Below are 22189 nucleotides of genomic sequence, written 5' to 3' on the forward strand. Positions count from 1 at the left end.
CAGTGGATTCCTTTAATCAGCTCAACTGTATTTCATTAACCCAGTCTGCATTATTATTGGTTTTTATTTGTATTGGAGAAGCACCCAAGATCAGGACCCCATTGCATTAGGCATTGGCCAAATATGCTGCAAGAGACCTGTCCTGAAGAGCTTACAGGCTAAATAGAGAAGAAAGTCAAAGGGTAGGAGGGGAAGCAGAAACACAGAAGCAATGTGACTTTCCCTGAAGATTGGTCTCAGAACCAGGACTAAAACCCCAACTCTCCTGGCTCCCAGTCCAGGCAGAGCCCTGTTCAAAAGGCCACAGTACCTCCCAAGCTAAATTGCTCTACAATAGGTTTTATACCAAAAATTTCCCACTGTTGCTTTCACTAGTTTATCTCCACCAGTGGTAGCAACAGCAGGAGCCAAAGTGTACATCAAGTGCCAGCATCCACAGGCATTCTAAGCACTGTAACATGTAGGTTTGCTCAGAAAATAATTGGGGCTCAGGTACATTAGAAAATTTTACTGGCAAAAGCATAGTGCTGCCAACAAAAGTATTTTGGCTGCCTGCCTTCACAAGTGGCTGCCTGCAATGGTGCAGTATGTCCATGTGTAACATGTTGGCGGCAGGTAGACTCAAACCTGGGACTTAAGTGTATGAGCCTCTACTGCATGGTCTGAGTGCCACTAGATGGGACAGAACACCACCCCCAAAAGGTGCATAGGTTACATATGCAACACTAGGCTGTATTGGCACTGGGGGTAGGCATCAGTGTCTTCCATACCTCCTTCTGGCACACACACCCCTTGTGGGAAACTTTTGCTATGGATTATGTGGCAGTAAGTATGTATTGTGGGATACCTGCACTTGTCTCAGGAAACTGTGGAAATCTGGGGTCAAAACCAAGTGTGGATGCAAGCAAGGCTATAACAAGACAAGAAAAGTTGTACTGTTCAAGCTTTCTAGTGCAGAGAGAGAGTCTCTATAATCACTGTATCTGACTAGAGTCTTGCTTATGCTGGTTACCTACAGGATCAGAACCAACAGGCTTGGGAGCCAGGACACCTGCGTTCCCAACTCAGAATAAGTGGAACTGACTCTACAGAATATATATATATTAGGCAATATACCCAGTACAAGCCTTAGGAAATTGACATGTACCCCGAAACAATTGTCAGCAATGGGTCCCCTCGCACCAGTGGCTGGTCCCCTTGCAAGCAGACTTTTTAAGATGCAGAGAAGATACCATTTTTACACAGCTAATTTTAATAGTAGGACCATATTAACCAAAGCTGCTGCCACACCCAGAGATGTGCTTTCAAGAGGGCTCAGGCCCAGCTCTTTATTTTGGCTGATGGAATTTTCAACATTGCACCAGACACCTACTAGACTGGTCCCAACCTACCACCCTGGTCCCAACGTTGTTGTGTCCACAATTCAATTATGGGCTCCAATCTGAGCAACGTGCACACACATCTCTACAAAAACCTTTGGCTCATGCAGTACACGAGTGCTAAAAACCAGGGTCCCAATTAGATACTTGTGTAGTTATATTGTCTTCATCTTGAGCTCATTACAAAAGCAGCTTTGCCTCTGCTGGAATTGACACCTTGTCATCTATTATTGGGAGTAGACTACATCCACCCTGATCCAATTGGCCCTGTCAGCACTGGTTCTCCACTTGTGAGGTAACTCCCTTCTCTTCATGTGTCAGTATATAATGCCTGCATCTGTAACTTTCACTCCATGCATCTGAAGAAGTCAGTTTTTACCCACGAAAGCTTATGCCCAAATAAATCTGTTCGTCTTTAAGGTGCCACCAGACTCCTTGTTAATCTTGAGGTTGTTCATGAAGAAAACTAGACACAGCAGCTGTCTGAAACCCAGTGGCCCATTGGACACAAGGACAACTTCCTGTTTAAACACTGCTGGTTTGCCGTTCTTTTGCAAATCCTTGAAAATAACTGGAACTCCTCAAACAAGTTCTCTCTCACCAAGCCACAGAAAACAGTCAATATGTTTTCCCAGGGTCATTTTTACAACAGAAAATGGCAAACAGGATTGACGTTTTGTTTATTTCCCACCCTTGTCCCAAATTGCACACACAAATGCAAGGGGAAAAAATACAGTGGAAGGAAGGGATATTGTAGTCTTGCTGCATAAATGTTTCAACAGCTTTTTGATGGGGGGGATTAGTGGGGTTTTTTGCTGTCCAGATAAACTTATTTGTGTTGTTAGTTCTTGCGGGAGGAAGTGGTCTCAAGAGTGACAGCAAATTAGCACTGACATTTGACTCATTTTGATCTTATCTATTTATAGTGGTATTTTTAACATGCTATGAAGAGTCTCATAGCCAGATGCCTTGGTGGGCTGTAAGATGTAGTGCATTCTACAGCCATTACTCAAGGGTTAGCAATCCAAGATTATTTTAGTAGGGGGAAGCGAGGGGAAAGACTGGATTTAAGTTTTTTTGTTTGTGTCTCTGTATATTTAAATGATGAGGGACTAAAAGTCCATTTGTAACACATGGAATAGATACATAAATGGAACTGATGAGTTGAATGGATCATTAATAAGCATCCAAATGCTATGCCTCATAGCACGTGGAGATATTCGTGTCCTGAGCTGCTATGGATAGTCCCACAGGAATATACACTACTCTTGTATTACACCAGAGAAGATCACCTAGATCTCTCCTCATGTCCTGCTGTGCCCAGGATCCAGTGGCCCGCTCATAGAAGCACAAGCCTGCAACCTCCTACTCAGTAGGGGGCTTATGGCCAGCTGGTGCAGCCCAACGAGCAGATGGATCTAGGCAGGCTGGGGTAGGCTCTGCTGGAGGGGTTCCTATGGAGCCCTGATCAGATATTAAGGCTGGCAGGTGAATCCCACTTCCCTCTCCATCAGATCTCACTAGCACAAGGAGCCCCCTTTGCATAGCCTTAAGCCACTGGCTGTTAATCTGGACCAGAACATCCACCCAGAATTTGCATGTGGCGTAGATGCTCAGAGCATGGACTTTCCCCCCTCCCTTGTGCTGTGTGGACGCTGTGGTATTTGGAGATAATGCCTTTAATGGCTGAGTTTCCCAATCAGTGAGTCTGGGCAGGGCCCTGTGAAACTCTGGTTGTTTTGTACAGCTAGTTGGACCCGGGCCTAGAACAAAGCCGGTCTCTTGCATGCTCCCTAAGCACTGATCGACCGCCTCAGTGTTCAGGGGCAGGCAGGGAACTGCCGGTCTCCACAGCACCAAGCCCTAGGACTCCCTAAGGATTTCTATGCAGAAGTCTAGATGGGAGGTGACGGAGCTTGGAGCTGCCCGGGGAAACCCCTTTCTGGTGCCATGCTGCCTGGAGAAAGGGGAACCAGCAGAACAGAAGCCTCCTTGCAGAACAGCGCCTCTTCCCTGCAGGGCTATAGAGTCAGAGGGGGACAGCTTACACATTAAGTAGCTCCCCACAAGTCTCTCCCCACCAATGAGGAAGGTGATGCCACGGCAACTCCGGCACCAGGCCCCAGGGCTGGATTTGTCTCTGAGTGAGTCACTGCCCTCCTCTAATTTACCATTTGTCTCATGTTAAATCCAGGGAGGGCTGCTTAACAATATGAGGGCAGGTGGCAAGCTTCTTGGCTATAGCCCTGCCCCGCCTATCACTCACAGCTTATCCTTCAACAGGTCAAGAAGGAGGGTGGTATGTTGCTAAAATATGTTCTTTCATTTACCTACAGCAGGCCCTTGTTGGACCTTCTCTTGTGAATGCCCCAGTAGCAGATATCCCAACTGACCAACACAGCAGGTACTGCTCCAGGTTGAGGTTTCCACACATGAGATTGGTCCTTAAAATGGGAGGGGAAAATGTAGGTTATTAATTAACCGGCAGCTTATTTCTGATGGTCTACGTTGCATTGTCACAGCTGAGGGCTGGACAGGAAATAACTGCAAAATGGAAAATACAAAGAGAAACACATGGGTTCTAGATCAGCAAGGTACTTGCGCATATTTGCAGCCGTACTGAATTCAGTGGCATTATGCACATGCTCATACTTAGAATATAAACTCTTTGGGGGCAGGGACTGTCTTTGTTCAGTTTGTACAGCACCTAGCACAGAGGGGTCCTGATCCATGAGTGGGTCTCATAGAAGCTACCACAGTACAAACTACAACAACATGCTTAAGCACCTTGCTGACTCAGTCCCTGAGTCTTTTCACTATGTGCCATTTCCAGGACTCAACAAAAAATGGAACTCAGTTCTTCTTGTCCCCCCTCCCCCAAAATTTAATCCACTCAGATAGGCCATCAAAATAGTCCAGGTGGCATGACAGTCCCCACCCTCTGCGTTCGGGGATTCCACCACAAAAAGGCTCCCTCCTTTCTGCAAGCCCCAGTGCTAAAACGTGTATTCCAAAGAGCTGCTCCTGCTGGTTCATTCAGCACCACCTCCATGCAGTGAATACTACTTTTGCATTTGAGCTTGATTCATGAAAGGCCTGATTCATCAATGGAAAAAACTGGGGGCAGGAGGGGATTCAGCACCTCTGGAATTTAGGCCTTACACACATGTACCAAGGTACGCTGGAATAAAACTCTAATGGGCAAACTTTACCCCCACTCTGGGGCTGTGGAGAGTCCCCTAGCAGCAAAAGTGATGTGTGTGTGGTGGGGGGAGAGAGACAGGATTTGGGGGACACTACAGCAGGGCTTGCACCACCTGCCCAGCCCTGACTTCCTGTGTGCCAGTCTGTGGAAGGAAGACTGGAGAACTGCTGCTACATCAATTCCTCTGCCCTCTCCCCTTAGAGGGGACACTGGGGCTAAGTGCTGCTATCCACAGTCATTCCAGAAGAGGGATTTTTCCCTACCCCTCTGCATATCCCCAGCATCCAGTCCAGCTATTCTGGCTAAGGACTTGATCTCAAATAACAACAGCCCCCACTCCACCCCTTCCCCTTCCTGCCCCACCTTTTCCCCAAAGTCCCCACCCCAACTCCACCCCTGCCCCTATTCCAGCTCCTTCCCCAAATCCCCACCCCTGCCTCTTCCCCACCTTCTCCCCTGAGCATGCCATGTTCCTGTTCCTCCGCCACCCACCCCGAGCTTGCAAACAGCTGTTTGGTGGCGGCAGGCAGGAAACCCTGGGAGATAGGCAGAGGAGTGGATACACGGCGGACTCAGGGGAGAAGGGGGGGGCAGGGGGTAAGGGGAGGGTGGCTGCCGGTGGGTGCAGAGCACACACTAATTTTTCCCCATGGGTGGTCCAGCCCCAGAGCACCCACGGAGTCAGCACCTGTGAGCAGAGACAGGACAACACTCCCATTTTAGCTGCCCTGCCTATTGTGTGCAGGGACGGCAGGAGGCTCAGATCAGTTCAGTGCAGCTATACCGGGGTGGGTCGGGTATGAGACCCAGAGCTGCACAGAATGAAAAGTACAATTCCATGTAGATTCTGTTTGCACTAAAGCAAAGCCTGTCTTGGCAGCTTCACACGGTACTACCATGCCAAAAGAGCCTGCTTTCTACTGAAGCACTTCTCTTCTGAGTGCAGGGTGGGAGGTGCTGAAAATCCCCCCGGTGTGCTGAGTGCCCACAACTGCCACTTGTAAGAAGCTAAACAAGATGACTCTGCTTATCACAGGGTGTCTACTGCTTATTTCCAAGAATGGCTTCTTCATCTTCTGTATCCTATTCATAGATGGGAGGCTGAACTGGATGGAAAAGACCCCCATTCGGTGAGGTATTTACACACATGAGAAATCCCACTGACTTAAATGAGTCATGGGTTAAAGAACATTGCTGAATTGCTTACCATGCAAGGTTGAGCAATCTTGCTGCAAGGAAAAAAATGAAGTAATTTAGATACCCAGTCAATAAAACAGTCTTACCTTTCTGTCTGCTGTGACAGTTACTAGCATGCTTTTGAACCATAAAGTAACTGTGCTGAATTACCACTAGTTGGGTGTGTGTGTATGTATATTTATATATAGATTTTCATAGTGACTTTCTTATGGGAAACCACGAGTACTGTGCTGCCAGTAAATATCCTTTGCAGCTCATCTGCCTCCATTTGTTCAGCTCTATGAGGTTTTTTTCTTTTGTTCTTAGTAAACATCCTGATTTATAAAGACTTTAATAAAGACCCATGAACATGAAAAATAAAAAGGAATGAAACAGTTTGCATCCACTCCTTAAGAATAAAGCACAAAACTTTATTCATTGACTTGATTTGAGTACAACAGTGATGTAGATTATAGTGGCATAGGAGTGCAATATGTGTTGCTTGCAATATGAAAGTGGAGAAGATCAGTAATTGTACAGAACAGCAACCTAGGTCAACTTCTCATTTCGCAAACAAGAGGACTTACTGTACAGACAGACATCAATTCACTTATACAGAAAAACTTGGAAATAGAGCTATACCGCAAACCACTGAAAAAGAAAGGGAATCTTTCAAAAAAGGCTGGTTTGTCAGGTTTCTGAAGGGAGGGGAGAAAACATAATGAAACCTAACCCAAAAAAAAACCCATCAACTTAAAACAAAATATCTTTTTAAAGTTAGTTTTATTTCCCAAAACTTAAACCCCAGCCATCTATAAGGCCCCCTTACTGCAAGGGTTGTTAGCAACTCACACACAGTCACTCTGCTTGCACAGAACAGTTTCATTAATGATACAAAAAGCTCATTACTATGGGAAGAAATGGCTTCTGGGATAGATTTTTTTTTGGCCTAGCCAGCTGAGTAAGGGCCTGATGCAAAGCAGGCTGAAGTAAATGAGAGTCTTTCCATTGATTTCAATGGGCTATGGATCAGGTCCAAAAGATGCATATAGGCACCTAACTCCCAGTGACTTTCAATTCCTCTCTGCATCTTTAGGAATTACGCACCTAAATATTTTTGAAAATCTGGCCCAAAGTGCTGTGTTTGATACACTAACCATGAACATTCTGCAAGATTGTGCAGCTGAAATACCTATTTACCTCCAGAGCAAAACGTAAGGGCCACTTCATCTCAGAAAACTATGATCACAAAGCATACAGGATCAATATTCTCTCCTGTGGATGAACATTTTGAGGAAGTAATTAACATAAATTCATTTCCTTGTTAGAAGCCCTTCGGGAAATGAAGTAAGTCATGGCAACAACACTGATGGCCAATTATTTCCCCCCCCCCCCCATAACTTCCTGAACTGGTGCTTACATGTAAACAAATATGCTTATTGGCATCAGAGATGATGCCTGACAAGGGGGGCCTTCAACTGGAACGTCCAAATCTATGCACGACACTGGTCTTCTTATCATTTAAATGGGACACAAAAGGTGGAGGAGGGAATCACAAGACAAAATCCACACCAGTTGCCACCCACTGTGGGTCTTGTAGCCAGCCACTGGCGGTGTTTTCATACCAAAGGAGAAAGGCACATTGTTCTCTCATCACAGACCTCAGTAGCACTTTCTATGCTCCTCATTAACTGCAACAGCAGACGACCATACCCCAGGTCTAAACAGCCCTCCCCGGGATGTGTCTGCACTAAGAATCCTGCTGCCCTTGTTTGCCTGAACAGTCCCATGAAGTCCGACGGGGTGAACAGTGCAGTGGCACTGGAGTTGCTCAAGCGAGTGTTGACTGCAGAATCAAGACCCAAGTGTGTGTAGGGGACAGAGATGATCATGGCTCCAGGACAGGCTGGGTGCTTTGCTTGTTCCCTCCAATGGGGTGGGTGGTGAATCTTCTTGTGACTGTTCTTTTCAGTGGATATAAAGTAACGTCCAACACGTGGAGCGTGTCATAGCAAAACAAGAACCAAACCGCCCCTCCACCCACATTGAATCCTGAAAGGTGTTAATAGACATCGAAAAGGGGAAAGGGATGGAGAGAAAGAGGAGGTTTTTCATTCATTACATAACTCCTCTATCCTAAGGTCCAGCCCTTCCAAGGGTTGAGTTCTCCCAACTTCCATTGAAGTTGATGGGGGCTACAGGTGCTCAGGCCTGCTCAATATTAGGTCCTTGGGATACAGCATTGGCTCTCTTTCTGTGGGTTGATTCTGCGGTCACCTGTTACACCAGCTTATTTCCATTGACTTCAGTAGACTTACTCCTGATTTACACCTGTTACTCCAGATTTACATTTGTCCATTACTCCAATGACTTCAAGGGGCTTTGAGAGTGAACAGCGCTTGGCTTATCTGCAATTATTTCCTCTTAAATACTTTAAAATCACCTCCAAGGAGCCCTGGAGTACCCTAGCTGAGCCAGACCCACTCCCCACCTCAAGGCATCCCTGCCATATTTATAACAGAACAAAAGAATTCTCTCTTTGTAAAGATTAACTTGCATTTTAAAACTGGCCACAGCATAAACATCTCGAGAGAGGCCACTACTCATCAAAGAGATTTGGCTTCAAAGGCTGGTGGCTAATTCAAGCTTAACAAATCTTTCCAAAAAGACTTGGTGACTCTCCCCAGATGACAGGGCTTTTGGACCATCTGGGCGAAGACGACTCTCCAAGGTGTGCCTCTGAATGGGGAAAGGATGGCAAAACCTTCAGCATCAGAGCAAGTCAAACTTTAAAACAGGCAAACATCAAAGAAAAGACAGTCCAGGGACAGGAAACACCAGGCCATTATCAGAATCACAAAATTAAGTCTTGTACCTTGTAAGACCAATAAGCCTCTCATCACTTTTCCAGCCTGACTCTTTTCACCCCATATGGCAGCTGATCTGAGTTCACAGGCCATCACAAAGCACATTTAAGGAGCACATACTAACCAGAAACTGAGAACAAACATGCATTGTTGTTAGACAATCTTTTCAAACTCTTAACAGGGCTCCAATCTGTTTTAAATGATACCAGCATTAAGTTATCCATTAAGGACGACAAAATAATAGAATGAAGCTCCTCAAACAAGTTCTGAAAGGAAAAAAATGATTTCATGTTTCACTGGGAAGCTGAAAGTGTTAGACAAGTCTAAAAACTTCCAAATCTATCATTCCAGCTACTGACTTAATCCTAAAACCTGCAGAGAAGACACAATGCACATATTAAGGTAAATGCACTATCATTCTGATTTTCAAGCCTGAGTGGAAATGACTTCACTTACAATATAGTGCAAGGACACTGGACTGGCCAAGTCTTCCTACATGCTTCTTTCTAGTTTATATAAAAATTCTCGCGTCTTTTTTCTATCTCTTAGTTGACAGGAGAGGGGACAAAAACGGTAAGTCAAATTACTTGATTCCAATGACACTGACAAATATTGCTAAGCTACACACAGCATTCCTTAGCAATCTCATCACGGCTGGTATGGGTGCTGCAGACCTGAAGGAAAGGCAATAAGTAATGGGCGCCATTTTCAAAAAGAAGTGCCTATGGCCAAATTCTGCACTGATTTACACCCAGGCCAATCATGGCAATGCACTAGGTACACTCAGAACACGCAAACATGTCAGCAATCAGGTAACTGCGTGCTCCAAATATGCATTTTTATCTGAAAATGGGAACCTACATGAACAGCACCATATCTTCAGGGAACATCGAAGGAGGAGGGGGAATTTACCTACATCTTGAAGATATGCCCGAAAACAACAGAATATGGGAGTGGTGCTAGGAAAATGATTCACAAACTGACTAACAAGCCTCTCCTTGGGGCTGTGTCTCTGTTTACGAGGCTGCTACTTGCCTTCTCAGGCTGATGGGAAGTTAGAAAAACTTGTGGTGAGAATTACTAGCTTCTCACTGGAGAAAACAGGCTCCAGGGCTGCAGCAGTGATCCTCAAAGACATGGGATCTCCTAGGGGTTGTGTACATGGGGACACTCAGGGAAGTTAAGATGAAATAACTAAAGTTGTGAGGAAAGCAGCATTACTTCACAGTAGCACAGGATTTAGCTACAGTGAACTGACATCACTTTTGTCCTGAAAGACAGCATTTACACAGGGGTGTAATCCTTTGTAATTAATGTGATTTAACTTCACACATTTATTTGAGTCATCTTAACTTTCCTGAATGTCTTCATGTATTTCTTAGTAATGGAGAAATCTATCGTTGTAAAGGACAATGACACCAGCTTCTACATAGCAAAATCCTGAAGATGTGTGTAGGCTAAGATGTCTGGGGCATCTAAATTGGCTTCTCTTTCATTTCTTTCTAAGCAGGCATAGCGATGATAGGTCGGAACTGGTTAGAAATAGATACAATCTAACCTGAAGTCATTTTTCATAGCTTGGGTTTTTGAAAATAAAGCGCTGAAAATAATCAGGTCAGATATTTTGAAATTCAAACTTCGCTGTTTTTCAACTTTTCCGTTGGATAATGTTTCCTAGTCAGCTGTAGAGATGTTTAATAATAAATCTACAGATGGAGGGAACAATGTGGTCTGCAAGCTTGCAGCTTTTCCTGTGCTATGCAGGAAAGCATCCTTTGAACTGAAAATTAGAACCTGGAAAAAGACTAAGGCTGACCCTCCAAATCACTGCTCACCAGCATGTGTCACACTATGTTTGTGTGGAATCATCTGCAGGGTTGGGGCCTAAACAATTTCAGGAATGTTTTAAAAACTGATACCCAAAATATCCGGCTTGAAATTGAGCCATAATCTGCAAGAAAAACAGCAAATTTCAGTAAGTTCCAACCCTACGAAACTCCCCAATCATAAGCTGTTTGCCCCTTCAGTATGCTGTGTTTGGTTTCATTGGTAACCTGGATTTGCATCTCATTTCAGCTATTCCACTCCCATTTACTTGTCAGTAGTAATCTGGAAATGTTTATTATGCTTGTGCTGGAACATGAAACAAAACAACATGCTGAACTGATCCTTGCTGTAACTCCACTGAAGTCACTGGAATTACCCCCAGGGATTCGTCTGGACCAGTGTTATGCTGTTCACTGAGAACTTCTGTGCTCTGGTTCCATAGGGGTAATGGCTGACGGCGCTGCATGGTAGCACCTCCACCAGCTCATCCCCTGGTCTGCACTATCCCTTTCCCCTGGCTGTGATCTCTAGTATGCAGGCGGTATGGACCCCCCAAATACTAAACTCTCTGCCCAGATCTCTTCAGTGGTTCTGCTGGATCACGCCTCTCTAAGACTGCAACCAGAAAGCAGGATTTGGTTAATTCTGCACATGGAGAAGATTAGTTATAGGACAGCATGCAGTCCTGCTGGAGCAGAAGTGCAGAACTCAATGCAATGATCCAGAATCTCAAATCTCCTACACGACCTAACAGACCTAACCACCACCTCCTCCTGATGTCTATGTGTTAGTCCTCAGTAATGGAAAACACAAAAGGCTCTGGTGTCTCCCGTGAGAACTATCAAATCTAAAAGGACAATCTTAACATCCCTCTGTAGACTAGCGCATTCATAAAAGAGAGGGATACACTGGCAGTTAAGCAGCAATGTAGAGAAGACGCTGACCTTTCAGCAGCTAAGTATTCATTCAGGGAAGGTAATGTGTTCCTCACGTCCTTGTGAGAACACAACCTGCCCTCCAAGCAGTGAAGTTAATTTCAGGCAATCTTCACACTCTGGAGCACAGTGGGAAAAGAATGCAAATAATAAGCACAACTCGATTCAAAAAACTATCCTGCATGATTTCCTGCACCCTACAAAGCGTGCCAGGCACAAAATAAAACAAAACAAAAAAATATCAAGGCTGCATCTTTGTAGCATCAAAGGAATTCCAAACCCTCTTTTCAAAGCATGAGTGAAAACACGTTAAACAATAAAAAAGTGCTCAACTTGATACACTGTGCAGTATCCTCAATGTCTGCAACAGTGATGTAACCACTGAGCCTATACTGGGAGAACATGGTGCAAGATAGGACTATAATTCTCTGCTGGTGCAACTCAATGTAGCTGAGCCATTTTGCAGCAGCAGGGAATTTGGCCCAAAGTCTGTGGGTGTGCACCAGAGAAGAATTTCCTTTTAACCCTTTCATTTCCTCCACCCACCACCCTCCCTAAATCCCCAGACTAAACAACAAGAAAACTGCCACTCCTACACCATTCCCTTTACTTAAATGACTAATTAACATGGCCTGGGCTTTACTAAAGCAGAAAGTATGGAGGAGGGAAGATCTGAAAACATACACAGCAATTCACTATTGATATCCTAGCATATATGTAGTACAAGTACAAGCAGGGAATTTGTTTTCCAATAATTTGGTTGGTATGCAGTGGAACAGAGTCTCATTCTTTCATAACAGAAAGAATATGCTGTTTTAAAACAGTGCCAGTTAAGAAATGGTGTGCAAAGAGGATTCATTTTACCATATGGGTATACTACAGAATATATGTATACATATTCATTTCTTGAAGAGATTACAATTATTTCATTCTACTAGGCATCCTAAGAGCACTTCCTGGCTCTAGCAATAAAGTCCATAATATTCTGGATAAAAATAACGGGAATATTATTGAGGGAGAAGAAAAGAAACGCTTCCTATCATGTATACGACATGTAAAAAGTTTACACATGTGAAAACTGCCATCAAGTTTCTGAACACAGAAATTTTTACCCCATTGGCAAATGTTCATGTTGGCCCAATTGCTATGAATACAGGTGCCTGTGTCAGATTTTCCCTTTTTGGTGGATGAGTAAGTTGCTCTCCAAAGAGAATATGGACTTTATCATACAATATCCTATGCAATTTGTTTTGTTTTGTTTAAAGGGCTATAAATGTAGAGTGAATTAAAAGAGTTTTGCTTTCTTCTTCATGTCGTTGCGTCTCCAAAGAGGTAACTTGTCAAACTCTTGTATTGTCATGCCAAATATTTCTTGAAAAACTTCTGGTGCTAAGTGACGCTAGAGAAACGGAGAAAAGCACAAACAGTCAGTCACAACCACGGAGATGCCAGTGGAGAATGGGCTAATTAAAGATTTCATTCCAAAGCACAGCAGTAGTCTCAGGGAGCTCGGGTAAGTTGGCAAGCAGCTCCAGTGCTAGCCTTAGGGGCTTGATTAAAGGTCCAGGGACACACACTGAAATAATGCTAACAAAGCTCTCAACGTGCTTATCCACCACAAATGAATTCATAATACCTACACATCTTATATAGTGATTTTAATCAGTAGGTCCCCCAAGCACTTTAAAAGAGAGGTCAGTATCATCCCGTTGCATAGCAGGGGAAACTGAGGCACAGAGAAGTGAAGTGACATGCCTAACATCCCAGCCAGTCAGGGGCAGAGCCCAGAATTGAACTCAGGTCTCCTGAATCCCAGTCCAGTGCTCTATCCATTGGGTTTCACTGTGTCCCATTAATTAGGCTTCTCAGCTACTTGCAACATAGGTATTATTGTTTCCATTTTAAGAGTGGGAAAACAGACAGAGAGCGATTAAAGGGGAAATGTTCAGAAGGACTGCCTTCCTTGCATGGCAATATGCTGGGCCAGCTAGCATGTGCAGCAGCATGCAGCCACACGTGCTAGGGAAGGAAAGGTTTGACCAAGCCATCTCCAGCAAACCATGCTCCCTAAAAGCTGTGGTGCACCAGCACCTGCACTGGCCACACCCCCTCAGAGGGCTGGCTCAGACTCTACACAGGTTTCTTCCTCAGATGCTGCTTAGAATATAGTGGGTGGGGGGATGAAGCTCTCTGGTGCATGAGCAAAATAAAGGGCAGGATTACACCTATAGCCCACAGATCCATTCCTTTAAAAACGTAAGTGACCATAATGCTGTCTGGATATTGATGGCCCCCTTCAAAGAAACTGGGTTTAGAACCACAAGCAGTCAGAACATCACACAACTGCCCAAGTCTCCTTTACTCACATTCATGAACAATTTTTTATGTGGAAGTATAGACATAAACCTCATGCTTCTAGACAAAATCCAGACACTAATTAATGGCAGCTGGGAAGAAACTTCTGCTGTGGGCAGATTATTCCATGGCACTCTGGAGTCCCTGGCTCTTCCACAGCATCTGGCAGGGAGGCTGGAACAATCTGTATAGTGGGGGTGCTGAGAGCTGATGAACCAAACAGTAAGCTCTGTATACGGTGGAAACCACTTCAAGCTAGGGGGGTGCAGCAGCACCCCCAGCACCCGTAGTTCCAGCACCTTTGGCATCTAGAACCAGCCATTGTCAGAGATGTGATACTGGACCTGATCTCATGTTCCTATGAATACTGGATAATGATTTACCAATATCTGCCTTCTCATTAATTTACGAGGAAATACAACTGGATGCTTGAGCAGCTCCGTTGATGAGGTTAAATGAGACATTCATACTCATTCCTCGATGCAGATTTGCAATTGCTACAGTATTTAACACTACACCTTTGCTACCACCTCCTGAATCCTTCCGCTTGACAAATCTCCATTGCTACACAAGGCATTTCTGAGAGGGCTTCTTGGTTCTAACCAAGGGCCCACACTTCTACATTTGATCGTTCAAATGAGGAACAATAAACTTCAATAGAAAAGTACATTTAGGAACTTGCTTCCTTACCTCAAGCCGGGTTCTGTCTACATCCCGTAATATTTTATTTCGTCCTCTGTTGGTCACCATGAGCATTTCATATGGAAAAATCTGTTCGTGTATAAGAGGGATGGGGGGAGGAAGAGATGGATTTACATTCGAAAACAAAAGAAAACACGTGTATTCGTCACCCAACCACTGTTCTTAGAAGGAAATAACAAAACTAAAAAAGCTTCTTTAAGTTGCCTGGCTTGACCAAATCTGGCTTGACCAAATACTCCTTCGCTAACAAAACCAACTCGACCACATTTTGTAGGTATAATACACGCCAGCACATCCCACAGACTTACATAAAAAGGTACTATATATATATATATATATATATATATATATATATATATATATATATATATATATATATATATTTGTTTTTAGTCACAAAGATGCATCTCTAGTCAATTTTTTGCCACTTGGTAAGTTAGTGTGGAGTTTATTTAGCAAAAAATACGTAGCATTCATGAACAAGTTTGATGGTTGCAATAATTTGCACAGTTCTAAGGAAAAGAACTAAAGTTTATTGTACTTCAACCACCACCACCTGAAAGTACAGTCAGAAAAAAGTAGCATCTCTTAACAACTTTGTTAGTTATCAAATTGGGCCTAGCATTGAGTGAAATTTATCAGATAATTATTTTCATGTTGTTTGTTGATTTGTTTACAAACAAATCACAGGTCCCCACTGTGCATTTTGACCTTGACATCATGGATGGATTGCAGGAAAAGATTTTATAGTAGGAATTTATCTTACATGCCTTCCCCTTCTTTAACATAGCATACATCCGATCTTCTCTACAATATTTTATGAGGTTCTCTGGTTTGATTAATATTGTACTGAATAGTCAGATATTCTGCATTAATCAATTTTTGGAACTAAGGAAAATCATGCTCTTCATTTGTTTGGACAGGTTTAATGCCACAGTTTTAACATGAAAAAAGCCTTGGAGCTTTTCCTGTCAGCTATTCCCTAATCAATCTAACCCAATCAAAATAATATGCCACAGAAAGGAATTAATAAAATTTGGTGCCTAAAATAAAGTGCTGGATTCATAGCCCTGGAAACTGAAGTCCTCTGTTTAGTTATCAAACATCAACAGCATAGATAGCAACAGTGCAGGTGTCCCTTCGCCAAGACACCTATGTGTCTTTGCCATAACTTAAGAGAGACCATGTCTAATGGAAAATCTAATGGTCCACCTTCTATTGTCCATTTCACCTTCGGCCTCTCTGCTGAGCAAGCCCATAAGCGTCTCAATTAGGGCCTGACTCAACTCTTATTTAAGTTAATGTGAGTTTTTCCATGGGATTCAGTGCAAATTGGATTGGCCTTTATTGCCAGCTGTGGTAGTGGTTTTAGTGATGTGGATATTTGTCCACTGGGGAAAGGCCAGCGACCACCAAGTGCTCTCACAGAAACTGCTACGCAGCCAGCCAATGTTCATTTAACGTTCTTAGAAATTAAGACTGTCCCTGGTAACAAAACTCTGTGTTGTCCTGCTTCACTAAGTTCATTCCATTGTCACCAACTATCCCAACAACTTTTTCAGAAGCATAATAAATAAGATTCAGCCATAAATGAACATACCATTTAGTTTATTGTAGCTAATAACTTAAATAATGTGTACTTCACCATATCTTACAACCAGTATGTCTTAGAGTCTGACATTCTCATAATTGTACAATTAGTTCTACTTTATACTTTAAGAGTTACATTGTTTCTGTTCAACACTTAAAATAACTACAATACACAATTTTATATGAAAAAGTGTAACTTGTCATAAAATAACCACAATGAACACAGGGAAAGCTTAATTCAAAGGTTTGAGGTCATCATCACATTTTATATTTCAAAATTCACTACATAGCATAGTTCATAATTCTTGGTTTCAGAATACACAAACTCTGACCTCCTTTTGAGGGTACCCGCTCCTTGTTTCTACTGGATGAAGTTTTGCGAAATTCACTGATTTCCCCATCCCACATTTTTCATGGGCAATAAACACACATTTTGAGCCAAGCCTCAGCTCATTTACGTTGCTGTTGGCAAGTTAATTGGGCTATACCAATTTACACCAGCTGAGGATCTGCCCCTACATTATTAAATGTCAACACAAACTAAACTTTTACTACAGCAAAATTCCTACATATTTTACTCTTAGGACAATGTCACAATTTGGCACCCAAAGCAAGAATAAAACAGTTATTTAAAAATATGTTGCCTGGGTCCATCAAGAGCAATGGTGGCTGTAAGGAGTTATACTTCAAAGTAGGCATTATATTGGAGTAAGGAGCCAGAATAAAGCAGGATCTAAGGTGTGGTGAATTCCCCAAGGTAGATATATAAACATATTTTAAAAATATACATTTCATTTAGGTCAAGACTTATGAAGCCAAGGCTAGGGCCTTCTATAATATGTCTGGTGCTGGCTCAAAAGCAGAAAAAGCAACGTTGTCTCCAAAAATTGCTGCTCACCCTAAAGGCACAAACATCAACCCTTATGATTTTGGCAAAACCATAGTTTTTCAGCAGATTAACGAGCAATAGAGAAATGTATACAACGTAAAACACAGCTCTAATTGAATCCCTTTCACTATTAACACGCTGTTTCAGTCCCAAAATGCCTTTAGACACAGTTGTAAAGTATTACATTTAATATCCAGGTGATACCATCCCTTTCTCAACAAACACCCTAAGAATCCCTCTTTTCAAAAGTTAATTTAGGTCTGATGAAGGCAGTTGGACTGACAGCTCTGGAGATGTAAGTCTGTTATTCATTGTTAGAAAAGGTACAGTACGGGCAGCAGCACCGCATGCTTCCCACCATCTGTCTCACTTCTCGAGCTCTTCAAAACTGGGACCATCCCGTAAAATTCGGTAGAGGTGGCAGCTCAATGGCCAGATGGATGACAGTGCTGCTCCAGCCGCTTTGCCTGCTTAAGACTTTTGCTTCTCTGCTGAGGTTACCAACTTGGGGTCTCCGTTTGTGCCAATTTAGGTGATAGCTAATTTTGGACGGTGCCATCTGCAGGCGAGGAAATGGACTAAGACTTCCCCCCTAACTCCCAATTCATTTCTCATAAGCCACATTTCACATTAGCTGGTAACAATCTTTTCCCTGTAACTATGAACAGTAATGACCAAGAACAATGCCTCTGTTTACTTCCTTCACTATGTTTTACACAAAAATCCAAGATATTGTAGGACCATAAGAGCTGAGTGTAATCTATACACATGAGGATTAATGCACCTGGGTCACATGAGAGTTTCATTTTAATACTGAGAAATGACAGATTTTGGTGAGCACGCGTCAGTCTAAATGTTTGTGTGGGAAGCGGAGGTACACCTAAGGAACATTCCTGCCAATTGGACAGGTAGCTGTGCCAATATGTTACATACAGTACTGTCAAGGCAGGTGCCATACGATTGCACAGGAAAGGATGCATTGCTGCAGTCCCTTCCCATTGTGTTTCAATTAATCTTGAAAATAATGTTTTCATGCTTTTCTTTTGGTTCACTATTCCATTCAAACAGGAGTGGAATTAAACAGAAAGAGAGAGAATCTCAGAAAGGCAGTGAGTTTTGCTCGAAAGCAAAGGTGGGGAAAATGCATCTGTTCACTGTACCAGGCAGCTTCACATTATCTCTTAATAAGGAGAATGATCTCTTCTTATGGGTCAGTGTGCACCCCTAGAAAGGTGTGTTGCTATAATCCACAGGCTTCAGATGAGGCATAACAGCTGTGCTGATAACTGGATGTGTTTTACTAACAGTCAGCACACACAGTTGGGTAAGTTGGACAATGCCTGTATATAAATGACTTCTCTTGCTGCTCCAGCAACTTGGGTATCAAACCTTATTTAACTTTTAGGATCTGATGCTCATTTATACTAAGGCCTCTTTCGACAGCTGGAGTGGCATAAAGAGGCCCTAGTGTGAGAATTAAGCCCTTCCCTTTCTACTAATGCTCTGTAACGAACCCGGCCTCACTGCAGTTAAATGTGCCTGTTCCCGAGTTATGTGTCTATCCAGGTTTAAGCACTGTGGGTTCCTGCTGTTTTGGCTCTTTGAATGTGGCAGCTTCACAGCTGGATGGGGAATTAGCTGCATTTGGCTCCACTCAGGCGCTTTCAGCCTCTTGGTGTTGCTCCCTGGAATCACTCCCTGGGGCTGCACACTGTGGCTGCTCTTGCCCCACCCCTGGAGCAGACAGGAGGCACACCCATGCGAGGTGAGGGCCAGCACAGAGGGAGAGATTTGGCACATAAGGAGCAATGATTGGGATGAGGTCAAGAGAAACAACAGGGACCCAAGACATTTCCTAGAGTATCTCATCGGCAGTACATAGTCAAACCTTCACTGTCTCGAAGGAAAGTGAATAACAGCCGCACTTGCCTTTGGTTCCAACATGTTAGGCATAGACACTCCTCTGTCCATTCTCATTCCGGGGACATGACCATCCGGGAGGGACTGCATCGGATACAGGTATACGTCAGACACACAGGTTACACAGACACACAGAGGGTAAAGGTACTCATGTCATGGTGAAAACAAAAGGTGAATTTATGCTCATACTTTCCTCAAATCTTAACAATTAATCTTACCATATGGAACTCTGTCAAAACTCCTGCTTATTACTTTTCTAAGGTGAGCTCTGGATCCCATCTCCCTCAAAGGCTCTGATCTGCTCTCTGCTCAGCAGGCCTGGACATGGGTCATTGTGAACAGCATCCATACCACTCCCAATCAATCAGGGGGTTACTACAGAGGTGCCACACCTTTCCTGTCTCAATGGCTTCCTCTGTGGGCTTGCAGCTTGGAACCTCAACTCAGATCCCACACAACAATGTGTCAGGGTATTTTTAACCACTTGGATAGCATTAGAGTGTGGCTCTACTGTGAAAAAGTAACTGCAAAAATGGCACCATGAAATTCCACAGATGTCTTTTTTCTCATAACAAACGGCACTCAGTTATATCCAATATGCTCAGTTGACAAGTAAAATGGTTTCATTTCTAACTGCAAACTATACCTGTATGTGACAGTCAGTCTGGATTCTTTCCGTTTCACACATCATCAGTAATAAAGGCTTTGCAGGTCCTGGTACATAGGCTCTGTTACACCTGTGCATCCTACTTTTCCATTTTATCTTCACTGACACCTGGGAAAACCTAATGCCTTTTGCACAGGGACAACTGATTGAATCTTAGGGCAACTCCCACTGAAGTCAATGGAAAGAGATTCTTTGACCTCGAGTGGGAGTTAAATTGGGCATTTAATGAACGATTCTGCTGAACATGTACCAGCATGAATAGACTCCGGTTTACACTCTACTAGGTGTATCGGCTCTGCAGTGATAGCAGGTGAAAAAGTCGTATCAACTTATTTTTGTCACAATAGGCAGATTTTACTGGGAATGCACACAAGAGGCATCTCTTGGTTAAGAAGGTGCCATTTCTACATAGTTACTGTTCACAGCACAACCACACTTTAAGCATAATGCATGGCACGACAAATATATCTTGTAATTCTCTCACTGCAGATCAGTCTTTGACAAGGTACATAATCAATTTGCCCAAGTATTTAAATTATAATAATTTAGCATTTATATTGCAATAGGGCCTACAGGCCAACCATTTTCGGGCTTCACCGTGCGAGGTGCTGTACAAATACGTATTATCGTGAACATTCATTAAGATAGACAATGGCAAAAAGTTGTCATGGGGATCTGGAGAGGAGGGGATGTCACTTGCAAGAGCATCTACTGCTGGAAAATCTATGATGACAGCATCATAGGAGGCCACTGGCCAACCTTCTCAGCTGGAGGGTGAATTCCATGTTCAGAGCCACAGACAAAAAGGGATAGTTTGAGGCTCATAGTATGGAACATGGGGGGCCCCAGAAGGAAGAGGAATGTGTCTAGACCATCCTTTGGTTGGGACAAGACATGGGGAGAGAGCACCCATGCTCAGATGCCAAGAAGGAACCACTACAGATAATTTTCATTTCAACATCAATTAGCTTTACAAAGCAGGTCACAAAACTGGCATGTGGGCCTCCACACCCATACAGTTCTGGGGCTGTACCATGAAGCGTCTTAGCTGTACCTGTCCCTTGTTGATACATGTCTACATCGTCGATTATGCTTAAACATGCAGATAAACTGAAACAAAGGCCTTAAAAAAAAACCCTTCCCTGTAGCAGTAATTCAGACTTGAATAACAGAGTGGATGTTTTTATCTCTGCTGTCAGTTGATGGATGAAAACCCGTACTCTACCTGGAAATCTGAAAAGCAAAGGAAAATCTCGTCAGCATTAGAATGCGGAAGAACACGGATTGATCACAAACACCAAACAGAATATTTTAATTGTTCAGCAAAAGCAATATCAGATCAGTTTGCAGCTTTCAGCAAACATCAGCTTGCTATTGACCACTTTGATACTATTGATGCTTCTCAGAGATATCGGAAGATAGTTACTATCAGTTCACAAAACGGTGCATTAGCTCCAGTAATTCAACTCAGCTTATATTATAATTAAGCATGAAAGAGATAACAGTCTCTGCGTCTCCTTCAATCTACAGTGTTGTAACTGATGTGATGTACTGATGTTGTTGGGGATATATCTGATTTTTTGATTTACTTGAATCCAAACCCTAGGGTGACCAGACAGCAAATGTGAAAAATCAGGACGGGGTGGAGGGGTAATAGGAGCCTATACAAGAAAAACACCCAAAAATCAGGACTGTCCCTATAAAATCAGGACATCTGATCACCCTACAAAGGCCTGATCCAGTTTCTACTGAAGTCAAGGGAAAGATTTAAGGAAGAAGGGAATTAGAATCTAAGGCCTTATCCAAATGAGAAAATGGTACCAATTTAATGACACTGGTTTAGAAATTGGCTTAGTTAAATCAGTGCAACATCCTATGCATTAGTTAAATCTAGGGCTATCAAGCGATTAAAAGAAACTAATCGCGATTAATCGCACTATTAAAGAATAACAGAATGCCATTTATTTAAATATTTTTGGATGTTTTCTACTTTTCAAATACACTGATTTCAATTACCACACAAAATACAAAGTGTACAGTGTTCACTTTATATTATAATATCACAAATAGTATTTTTCAATTCACCTAATACAAGTACTGTAGTGGAATCTCTTTATCATGGAAGTTGAACTTACAAATGTAGAATTATGTACAAAAAAACCCTGCATTCAAAAATAAAACAATGTAAAACTTTAGAGCCTACAAATCCATTCAGTCCTACTTCCTGTTCAGCCAATCACTCAAACAAGTTCATTAACATTTGCAGGAGATAATGCTGCCCACTTTTTGTTTACAGTGTTACCTGAAAGTGAGAAGAGTCGTTCTCATGGCACTGTTGTAGCTGGCGTCGCAAGATATTTACATGCCAGATGCGCTAAAGATTTATATGTCCCTTCATACTTCAACTACCCTTCCAGAGGATATGCATCCATGCGGATGACAGGTTCTGCTCGACAATGATCCAAAGCAGTGCGAACTGATGCATATTCATTTTCATCATCTGAGTCTAATGCCACCAGCACAAGGTTGATTTTCTTTTTTGGTGGTTCAGTTCTGTAGTTTCCGTATCAGTGTGTTGCTCCTTTAAGACTTCTGAAAGCATACTCCACACCTCATCCCTCTCAGATTTTGGAAGGCACTTCAGATTCTTAAACCTTGGGTTGAGTGCTGTAACTAT

The 22189-nt window shown here is 43.0% G+C and overlaps 1 protein-coding gene across 18 annotated transcripts in view; it reads right to left on the minus strand.

The window, feature by feature from the left end:
- Positions 1–6170: 6170 nt before the first annotated feature.
- Positions 6171–22189, minus strand: part of ABLIM1 (actin binding LIM protein 1) — a 315920-nt gene continuing 299901 nt past the window's right edge. For all 18 annotated transcript variants that reach the window (XM_030569044.1, XM_030569053.1, XM_030569056.1 and 15 more), the window contains 4 exons: positions 20738–20745; positions 18855–18929; positions 14435–14515; positions 6171–12788 (listed from right to left, as the gene is read on the minus strand). In XM_030569044.1, coding sequence (XP_030424904.1) covers positions 12675–12788; positions 14435–14515; positions 18855–18929; positions 20738–20745 — 278 coding nt within the window. In that variant the 3' untranslated portion in view covers positions 6171–12674. The remainder of the gene's footprint in view (positions 12789–14434; positions 14516–18854; positions 18930–20737; positions 20746–22189) is intronic.

The sequence above is a fragment of the Gopherus evgoodei genome, chromosome 7 (assembly GCF_007399415.2).
Source record: "Gopherus evgoodei ecotype Sinaloan lineage chromosome 7, rGopEvg1_v1.p, whole genome shotgun sequence".
Classification (NCBI taxonomy): Eukaryota; Metazoa; Chordata; order Testudines; family Testudinidae; genus Gopherus; species Gopherus evgoodei.